This window comes from Bufo bufo, chromosome 6 (genome assembly GCF_905171765.1).
Source record: "Bufo bufo chromosome 6, aBufBuf1.1, whole genome shotgun sequence".
NCBI classification, from domain to species: domain Eukaryota; kingdom Metazoa; phylum Chordata; class Amphibia; order Anura; family Bufonidae; genus Bufo; species Bufo bufo.
The window spans coordinates 36658490-36669446 of NC_053394.1; the positions used below are offsets into that span (position 1 = coordinate 36658490).

A 10957-nucleotide genomic window follows, 5' to 3' on the forward strand; every position below is an offset into this window, starting at 1 on the left:
GCGCTGGAAGTCGGCTACCACCAATCAGGTATTGATGATCTATCCTGAAGATAGGTCTTCAATATTTTACTCCTGGAAAACCCCCTTTCATTTTGTTGTCCGTTTTTTACTTCTCTCTAGCTCTCTGATATCTTGGCTTTTTTATGAACTGGTGCCCAAAAACTGGACTGCATACGCAAGATGTGGTCGCACCAGGGCATTATAACGGGTTAAAATAACACTTTTTCTAATACAGGACGATATCTTGTTGGCTTTTGATGCAGCAGATTGGCATTGAGTTGTGTAACTCAGTTTATCATCATCATCAATTACCCCAATCCTTTTCATTGTCTGTCCTGGCCTAGAACACCGTTGTGTATTATAAAACTGCAACAGCAAATAAGTCTCAATTTTTGTTTTTTTCAGTCGGGACTTGGTCTGGAATTTTTAATTTGCAGAAGTGTCGGGAAGGAATTTACTGTGAAGTTGTACCTTTTCAGGGTCACTTTAATTTATTAAGCGTATCGCATAGAGGTAGGATATGTTGTAACAGTCTGATTGGTTGGGTTCAGAGGAATCGGTCTGGGTTGTATTTTCCGGCACGGTAGACAGCTGGGAGCCTCGCTTTGGGGTGTAATGCTGTGAAGGAGCAAGCACTGCAGCGCTCTCATCCTGTGGATCGGTGGTGCGCCTAGCAGTCACACTCGCAGTAGGCCATCATAGTTGGACAAACCCTTGAAGGACTTGTGTTACCCACAAATCAGTGTTCCCCTCTTTTCTGTTGATGGTTCTGACCATTGTACAAAGACCCAAACTCCTGACCAGGTGGTCTAGTTGGGTTCACATCACCGTTCAGCCGGATTCGGCACATAACTGAGCCGAACGGAACCTAAGGACCTCATAGACTATAATGGGGTCCGTTAGGTTTCCGCTCAGAAGATGATTTTGGAGCGGAGATAAAAGTTGTGCGCGCAGGACTTTTGTCTCCGCTTCAAAAATCTTCCTCTGAGCGGAAACCTAACGGACCCCATTATAGTCTATAGGGTACGTAGGCTCCGTTCGGCTCAGTTATGTGCCGAATCCGTCCTAAACGGAGCAGGAGAACGGAAAGGCTTGAACGCTGATGTGAACGAAGCCTTAGTGGTTCTCCTCCAAGTGACCTGTTCTTCTTCTCTTGCAGATATTTGGATCAGATCGAGGACCTGGAAGCCACAGACACAAAAGACACGAAGCTAAACTATGGCATTGTCATTGACTGCGGGAGCAGCGGCTCGCGGGTGTTTGTCTACTTCTGGCCGCCACACAACGGCAATCCACACGACCTCCTGGATATTAAGCAGATGAGGGACCGCAGCAGCAAACCTGTGGTGAAGAAGATCAAACCAGGTGCGTCTGTAATCCCAGTAATCTGACAGATGTTTCCAGGACAGAACTTCTTTATTATCCAGGATTTCATCTTGAAGCCGGAACTGTCTACATTCCACGGATTGTCACAGACGTGTCAGTTCATAGGTTTATTTCTCCAGGGTTTGCTCAGTTATCTGGCACGTGGCCAAAATAGTAATGTTTAGGAGTTGCCTTAGCGTTACTTCATCCTATGGAAGCACAAGGCGACAACAGACTGCTTAGAACTGCAAGGCGACTCCTAATAGTCGTATCGTTGATAGTAAAAGCCACAATCCTTATAATGCGCCCCAGCTGCTGTAGAACCTCTTCTTGAAGATAAATGGAAACCATTCTGGTCCACGCTATATTAATTGATGTGAAACACCTTTATCTATTCATTAGAGGGGTGTTATATTCGCCTCTTTCTCCCGTGCCGTTCCCTGTGCCTCTTGTCTGGTCCTCCTGTCACTGCTTGTTTACAAACTGCAAAGGTGACTGGCAGCGCCAGGAAGACGGGACCAGAGTACGGCGCTGGAGAAAGGGGCGAATATAACACCGTTTTTTATTTTAGACCTTTCAGGGGGCTTGTCAGAGATTTTTAATTATCTCAGACAAGCCTTTTAAGAAGGTCTACACTAGCGGAGAGTTTTACCATGTTCTGCAGCAGCTGAGGTGTGTATTACCATGTTCTGCAGCAGCTGAGGTGTGTATTACCATGTTCTGCAGTAACTGAGGTGTGTATCACCATGTTCTGCAGCAGCTGAGGTGTGTATTACCATGTTCTGCAGTAACAGGTGTGTATCACCATGTTCTGCAGCAGCTGAGGTGTGTATTACCATGTTCTGCAGCAGCTGAGGTGTGTATCACCATGTTCTGCAGCAGCTGAGGTGTGTATCACCATGTTCTGCAGCAGCTGAGGTGTGTATCACCATGTTCTGCAGCAGCTGAGGTGTGTATCACCATGTTCTGCAGCAACTGAGGTGTGTATCACCATGTTCTGCAGCAGCTGAGGTGTGTATCACCATGTTCTGCAGCAGCTGAGGTGTGTATCACCATGTTCTGCAGCAGCTGAGGTGTGTATCACCATGTTCTGCAGCAGCTGAGGTGTGTATCACCATGTTCTGCAGCAACTGAGGTGTGTATCACCATGTTCTGCAGCAGCTGAGGTGTGTATCACCATGTTCTGCAGCAACTGAGGTGTGTATCACCATGTTCTGCAGCAGCTGAGGTGTGTATCACCATGTTCTGCAGCAACTGAGGTGTGTATCACCATGTTCTGCAGCAGCTGAGGTGTGTATCACCATGTTCTGCAGCAGCTGAGGTGTGTATCACCATGTTCTGCAGCAGCTGAGGTGTGTATCACCATGTTCTGCAGCAGCTGAGGTGTGTATCACCATGTTCTGCAGCAGCTGAGGTGTGTATCACCATGTTCTGCAGCAGCTGAGGTGTGTATCACCATGTTCTGCAGCAGCTGAGGTGTGTATCACCATGTTCTGCAGCAGCTGAGGTGTGTATCACCATGTTCTGCAGCAGCTGAGGTGTGTATCACCATGTTCTGCAGCAGCTGAGGTGGTTCTGCAGCAGCTGAGGTGGTTCTGCAGCAGCTGAGGTGGTTCTGCAGCAGCTGAGGTGGTTCTGCAGCAGCTGAGGTGGTTCTGCAGCAGCTGAGGTGGTTCTGCAGCAGCTGAGGTGGTTCTGCAGCAGCTGAGGTGGTTCTGCAGCAGCTGAGGTGGGTATTACCATGTTCTGCAGCAACTGAGGTGTGTATTACCATGTTCTGCAGCAACTGAGGTGTGTATTACCATGTTCTGCAGCAACTGAGGTGTGTATTACCATGTTCTGCAGTAACTGAGGTGTGTATTACCATGTTCTGCAGTAACTGAGGTGTGTATTACCATGTTCTGCAGTAACTGAGGTGTGTATTAGGAGGTTTTTCAGCAGCTGAGGTGTGTACTACCATGTTCTGCAGCAGCTGAGGTGCGTATTATGTGGTTCTGCAGCAGCTGAGGTGCGTATTATGAGGTTCTGCGGTAGCTGAGGTGTGTACTACCATGTTCTGCAGCAGCTGAGGTGTGTATCACCATGTTCTGCAGCAGCTGAGGTGTGTACTACCATGTTCTGCAGCAGCTGAGGTGTGTACTACCATGTTCTGCAGCAGCTGAGGTGTGTACTACCATGTTCTGCAGCAGCTGAGGTGTGTATCACCATGTTCTGCAGCAGCTGAGGTGTGTATCACCATGTTCTGCAGCAGCTGAACAACTTGATAAAGAGAGGGGGTGCAGTACTTGTTAGTCAATCAGTAGTTAGCACAGGGAGAGGAACTCCTTAAGAAAGTGATCTGTGACTGACCAGTCATGCAGGTAGAGACGAGCAGCGCCTATAGTGCCACTCATCTCTGCCTAATCACCTGCTTCTGATGTCATCACATGATTTGTATACAAATATTACTAACAATACATAATATAATAGTATAACAATGTGTATTATATTGTTATTCTACCTGTTTTGTGCTGTGGAGTTGACCTTGTTGTATAACTCAGTCTGTGCTGCCCCCTAGTGACTATTTTGTGATATTGCAAACAGTGGCAATATAATGTTATCTGCCGTCACATTGGGGTTAGGACTTGCACCCACCGCTGTGACAGCAATATTCTTTTTGCTATGCCCTGAGTAGTAATATCTCCTGTATCAGACGCCTTGTTATGTTCATTTGTCTCCGTTCCTATAGGTATTTCTACAATGGCAGCTACACCGGAGAAAACGAGTGATTACATGAAGCCTCTCCTGACGTACGCAGCATTGTACATCCCCAAAGCCAAGCACAAGGAGACTCCTCTCTACATTCTGTGCACGGCGGGCATGAGGGTCCTGCCGGAGAGGTGAGAGCGCTCTGCTCCCGTCATTACTATGATATTATATACGTTATGACTGCCCATGTAACACGTGTTCTGGTCAGTCAGCAGACCGCCATCCTCCAGGACCTGGTGAAGGACGTCCCCCAGGAATTTGACTTTCTTTTCTCAGAAGCTCACGCTGAGGTCATCTCGGGAAAACAAGAAGGTATCGGATCATGTCTCTGGTATACAGTGCGGTACTTCTGAAGCTTGTCACTATGGACCCCCCCTTGTATATGTGCTTATTATAATTTTTTCTCTACAGGTGTTTATGCATGGATCAGCATTAATTTTGTGCTTGGACGGTTCGACCATGTGGTGGACGGTGAGTGGAGATTCGTCCGCAGGTCTTATATGCAACAAATGTATATTTCTATAATTAAAATCAATGTATAAGCTTGTCACATGTTTGCATGTCTGTCCGCCAGAAATGCAAATTTATGCCAGCTGTGGGGTATCGTAGCGTTGCAAATAGTAGTATCTGTCGGGCCCCTAAGCCCCGAACACTTTCTAAAATGCCCCCAATAGACAATCTATAGTGTATCCATCATGTGTGAACATGGCCTATTGGTTATAGCTCACAGGCTCTGATGTATTCATGAGCTGTGAGCTTCACCCGCTGATTGACAACTTTCTCCCTATGCACACTTATGTTGACATGTCCTTTGGGATACGTGCACTTCAGGTGTAATGGTTCTGTCACTCCTCTGTTTCCATAGAGGAAGATGCAGTGGTTGCGGTGACTGTAGGGACACAAGAGGACACCATTATCCGCAAAAGAACGGTGGGCATTATGGATATGGGTGGCGGTTCACTGCAGATTGCCTATGAGGTTCCGAAAACGATGACATTCCCCTCTGCGGAACATGTAAGTATGGGTCTAGCCTCAAAGCCAGACGCAATGAGATTTATAATCGGTCACATTTCTCATCACCTTCATATTCCGCAGCGCTGTACAGAGGTTGTGATCCCTCGCATCAGTCCCTGAGGCCAGAACGGCTCACATTGCAATGTCATTTCCCCATCTTCCTCACCAAGGCCAATTTCAATCTATCGTGTTTTGGAGGCTTATCTTAAAATGTTACAGCTTGTAGTATACTTCAGTGTGGCATTCACAATTCTGCCGGCTTCTGCATTCCTTTCCGATTTAATGTCTGTACAGAGTTTAATCTGCTGATTTACCTTCTGAGAGAGACACCATACAGAAGCCAGTTAAAGGAAAAAATATCTTCCAGCAACATAGGAGCTCAGCTAAACTATTATGGTTTATACAACAACAAGCTTATCAACTGTTTCCAGTGACAGCGAGCAGAATAGTGAGTGCAGCTCGGGAGACTATAGTACTAGATGTAAATCAGGATCAGTACAGGGTAAGTAATATAATGTACACAGTGACTCCACCAGCAGAATAGTGAGTGCAGCTCTGGAGTATAATACAGGATGTAACTCAGGATCAGTACAGGATAAGGCCTCTTTCACACTTGCGTTGTCCGGATCCGTCGTGTACTCCATTTGCCGGAGGTGCCCGCCGGATCCGTAACACCGCAAGTGAACTGAAAGCATTTGAAGACTGATCCGTCTTCAAAATGTGTTCAGTGTTACTATGGCAGCCAGGACGCTATTAAAGTCCTGGTTGCCATAGTAGTAGTGGGGAGCGGGGGAGGAGTATACTTACCGTCCGTGCGGCTCCCGGGGCGCTCCAGAATGACGTCAGAGCGCCCCATGCGCATGGATGATGTGATCCATGCGATCACGTCATCCATGCGCGTGGGGCGCCCTGACGTCACTCTGAAGCGCCCCGGGAGCCGCACGGACGGTAAGTATACTGCTCCCCCGCTCCCCACTACACTTTACCATGGCTGCCAGGACTTTAGCGTCCTGGCAGCCATGGTAACCATTCAGAAAAAGCTAAACGTCGGATCCGGTAATGCGCCGAAACGACGTTTAGCTTAAGGCCGGATCCGGACTAATGCCTTTCAATGGGCATTAATTCCGGATCCGGCCTTGCGGCAAGTGTTCAGGATTTTTGGCCGGAGCAAAAAGCGCAGCATGCTGCGGTATTTTCTCCGGCCAAAAAACGTTCCGGTCCGGAACTGAAGACATCCTGATGCATCCTGAACGGATTTCTCTCCATTCAGAATGTATTGGGATAATCCTGATCAGGATTCTTCCGGCATAGAGCCCCGACGACGGAACTCTATGCCGGAAGAAAAGAACGCAAGTGTGAAAGAGCCCTAAGTAATGTAAGTACACAGTGATTCCTCCAGCAGAATAGTGAGTGCAGCTCTGGAGTATAATACAGGATGTAACTCAGGATCAGTACAGGATAAGTAATGTATGTACACAGTGACTCCATCTACAAAGTTACTTGACTTTTTTTGCAGATAAAATCTTTATAAACTCTAAAATGGTGCTTATACCCTTTTATATGACTTAAATTCTGTTCGTTTCAGGAGGAAGTTGCAAAAATGATGCTGGCAGAGTTCAACCTGGGTTGTGATCTTCAGCACACTGAGCATGTCTACAGGGTGTATGTCACAACATTCCTGGGCTTCGGAGGGAACTTTGCCCGCCAACGCTACGAAGACATGGTGTTTAATGAGACTGTGACCAAAAATAGGTATGTCGTGCTGAGTCATTGGAGTTTTGGGAATCGGTATATAAGGGAAGGATTGGGGGGGGGGGGGGTTGGGTGCGGAAACTAATTCCAGGGTTTATTAACTTGATTGCAGCCAGTATTGATGATAACATTGCTGACTCCTCAGTGAATAATGTGTCAGTCCACAGTCTCATCTGTAACTCTCATAGACTAGAATGTGGAGAAGTGTGTACATGTACGGCTGTCACTCCATTCATCTTCTGCCCAGATGTGGCATCCAGGGGCCATCTCACTAGATGGATAGTGCAACCTCTTCTGGTGGTGAAGGGGGCATCTATTTTATGGAAATACCGGTACCTTACAGGGGTTTCCCATGAATAATGTAAAAAATTAAAATCAAACATCATATAGGACATGACAACCTCTTTCTAACAAAGCCAGAACCAGCCCTGCACCTCACATGGATCCAGAGATCTCCACATTCATTGCTCTGCTAGATCTATATCAAGCTGGGAGCTCAAGGGGAGGGTCTTTTCTGCTGCAGCTCAGGGGATGTGTCCATGCTCTCCCTATCACAGCTCAGGGGGCGTGTCTGAGCTCTACCTATCATAGCTCAGGGGGCATGTCCATGCTCTCCCTATCACAGCTCAGGAGGCAGATAAAGGATGAAACTGAGCATGTGCGGCCATCTCAGTGAACAGGACAAAGAAATAAAGAAAGGAACAAACAGCAGGTGGCGCTATACAGATACATTTTATTGAATAACTCAGTGGCTATACAAATTTTTTTATTACATGCAATACCAAAAGTATTCAGATCCAGGTTCTGGTTTAAAATCTGTAGAATATTTTTCATGGAACTACCCCTTTAACCTCTTCAGGACACATGACGTATCGGTACGTCATGTATAGTTCCGATCACCGCCGCCCGGTGATCTTAGATGGGGTCACTTTTATAGAGTTTCTACTCTAGGGGTGCATCAGGGGGGCTTCAAATGGAACATGGTGTCAAAAAAAACTGTCCAGCAAAATCTGCCTTCCAAAAACCATATGGCGCACCTTTCCCTCTACGCCCTACTGTGTGCCTGTACAGTAGTTTACGGCCACATATGGGGTGTTTCTGCAAACTACAGAATTGGGGCAATAAATATAGCATTTTGTTTGGCTGTTAACCCTTGCTTTGTTACTGGAAAATATGGATTAAAATTGAAAATTTGCCAAAAAATCTAAATTCTGAAATTTTATCACCATTTGCCATTAACTCTTGTGGAACACCTAAAGGGTTAATGACGTTTGTAAAATCAGTTTTGAATACCTTGAGGTGTGTAGTTTCTATTATGTAAGCCTCACAAAGTGACTTCAGACCTGAACTGGTCCCTAAAAAGTGTGTTTTTGAAAATTTCTGAAAAATTTTAAGATTTGCTTCTAAACTTCTAAGCCTTGTAACGTCCCCCAAAAATAAAATATCATTCCCAAATTGATCCAAACATGAAGTAGACATATGGGGAATGTAAAGTAATGACTATTTTTGTAGGTATTACTATGTATTATAGAAGTAGAGAAATTGAAACTTGGAAATTTGCAATTTTTTTTTACATTTTGTTAAAAAAAAAAAAAAAATTTATAAATAAAAATATTTTTTTTTTAACTTCATTTTACCAGTGTCATGAAGTACAATATGTGGCGAAAAAACAATCTCAGAACGGCCTGGATAAGTCAGTGTTTTAAAGTTATCACCACTTAAAGTGACACTGGTCAGATTTGCAAAAAATGGCCTGGTCCTTAAGGTGAAATAAGGCTGTGTCCTTAAGGGGTTAAAGGACATCTGTCAGCAGTTTTGTACCTATGACACTGGCTGACCTGTTACATGTGCGCTTGGCAGCTGAAGGCATCTGTGTTGTTCCCATGGTCATATGTGCCCGCATTGCTGAGAAAAGTGATTTTTTGATATATGCAAATGAGCCTCTAGGAGCAACGAGGGCGTTGCCATTACTCCTCGAGGCTCGGCTCTCTCTGCAACTGCCTCTCCCTCTGCACTTAGACAAGGCCTGGCATTGTAAATGTCCTCATATCATAAGAACATGGGACCAACACAGACGCCTTCAGCTGCCAAGTGCACATGTAACAGGTCAGCCAGTGTCATAGGTACAAAACTGCTGACAGATGCCCTTTAAAGGTCTTTGGTGCAAAAACCCTAGGAATATTCGTCAAGTCCACTCGTTGATTAGACTGCTGCTTAAATAAACAGCTTGTCCTTACTGTTCCAACATGAACTACTGCCCCCTGTAGACTTCATGCAGAACTGAACAGAAAACATCATACCTGCCTGGAATCGCTCTTCATAGACAACATTTCTCTTCTCCTTTGCTGTAGAGTGTTGGGGGAACAGAAGGGAATAAACCCCAGCACCCCATACATGGACCCATGTTTACCGGTTGGCCATAAGAACCAGATTCAGCGGCAGAACCAGGACTTCCATATCATGGGCAAAGGGAACTGGGAGAGCTGTCGGCAGCTACTGGAACCGCTGTTGTCCAAATCTAATGACACTCAGGCCTATCTGAATGGCGTGTACCAGGCAGCCATCGATTTTCCAAACAGCGAGTTTTATGGTTTCTCCGAGTTTTACTATTGCACAGAGGACGTGCTGCGCATAGGAGGTGTATACGACAATGAGAAGTTTTCCAAAGCCGCCAAGGTACGTGGCAGTGATCCGGCAGTTGTCAGGATTGAGATATTACTTTATACATGTTCCTGTTCTGCTCTTCTCAACAGGATTACTGCAGCATGCCCTGGACAACGTTGACTGAACGCTTTAACAACGGCCTGTACTCTGCTCATGCTGATCAGTATCGACTCAGGTAAGTCTTGTTGGAACTCTGTGTTGTCCTTTTCCCTCTGTTATTCCACCTGGAAATGTTCACCTTGTTAAAGTGTGTCTGTCTAGTCGGTGCTCTGTGGTAGAATCTGTAGGGACACGCACTGTTGGCAAGGACAATGGTTACACCCAGTTATCAGTGTGTGTGTATATGTATATATATATATATATATATATATATAGTAGAACAGACATGCCAGTAGAGGACAGTGGACTTCTGTATGTAATAAAAAAAAAAATAATCACCAGAGGTTGCACTACATTTTTTCCAGAAGAGTAAAAATACTTTATCACCTTTCTGCCTATCTACCTGCCTATATGCTGCGGTCACTATTAACTGCAGCATCCAGGAGGGGAGAAGGTTAAGCAGCCGGGATAGGTGTTATCTACATTTCTGTCTGTTAAAGCAGAAGCCCAGCTTAAAGGGGTATTCCCCGGCTATAACAAGTTATCCCCTATCTAGAGCATAGAGGATAACTATCAGATTAGTGGGTGTCCTACCGCTGGTACTCCCACCGATCACAAGAAAAGGGGACCTGTACCCTGTGGAGTCCCATTGAAAAGGACAGAGTGGCTGGTCGGAAAAGTGCGCCGCCGCTCCATTCATTTCTATGAGAGCGCTGGAGATGGCCAAGTGGAGCACTAGCTGATTAGCGTGGGTCCCGGGTGTTGGATAGGTCATCAGAGTCAGAAAACCCCTTTATACACATACAGGTTATCCTGCTGAACCATCATACGCTTCTGCTTTCCAGGTATCAGTGTTTTAAGTCCGCGTGGATGCATAAAGTTCTTCACGACGGTTTCCACTTTCCATACGATTACCCAAACCTCAAGACTGCCCAGCTGGTTTATGACAAGGAGGTTCAGTGGACACTTGGAGCAATGCTTTACAAAACCCGCTTTCTGCCTCTCAGGTAAGTGACCTTACGTATGGACTATTCTATACTTGGCTCTACCTGTCAGAGGGCTGGTTGTGGATTCACAGTATACAGCAAGTTACAGAATGCCAATAATATTAAAATCCATTATAGATCACTTCTGGTAATTCTCCAACCACACAGTCTAATAATCTGAACTACAAAGCCTACAGATGTCCTCCAGAATTAGCTAGAGGGCCCATAAAGTGGTATTCCCATCTGAGACAATGGGGGCATATTGCTAGGATATGTCCCCATTGTCTGATAGGTGCGGGTCCCGCACCTATATTGAGAACAGAGCGGGG

General features: G+C 45.8%; 1 protein-coding gene across 1 annotated transcript in view; it reads left to right on the forward strand.

The window, feature by feature from the left end:
- Positions 1 to 10957, forward strand: part of ENTPD7 (ectonucleoside triphosphate diphosphohydrolase 7) — a 28049-nt gene that overhangs the window by 15031 nt on the left and 2061 nt on the right. Inside the window, exons 4-12 of the mRNA XM_040438682.1 lie at positions 1160 to 1365; positions 4094 to 4244; positions 4322 to 4425; positions 4525 to 4584; positions 4979 to 5127; positions 6713 to 6879; positions 9231 to 9555; positions 9633 to 9718; positions 10488 to 10649. Of these exons, the coding sequence (XP_040294616.1) occupies positions 1160 to 1365; positions 4094 to 4244; positions 4322 to 4425; positions 4525 to 4584; positions 4979 to 5127; positions 6713 to 6879; positions 9231 to 9555; positions 9633 to 9718; positions 10488 to 10649 (1410 nt within the window). The remainder of the gene's footprint in view (positions 1 to 1159; positions 1366 to 4093; positions 4245 to 4321; positions 4426 to 4524; positions 4585 to 4978; positions 5128 to 6712; positions 6880 to 9230; positions 9556 to 9632; positions 9719 to 10487; positions 10650 to 10957) is intronic.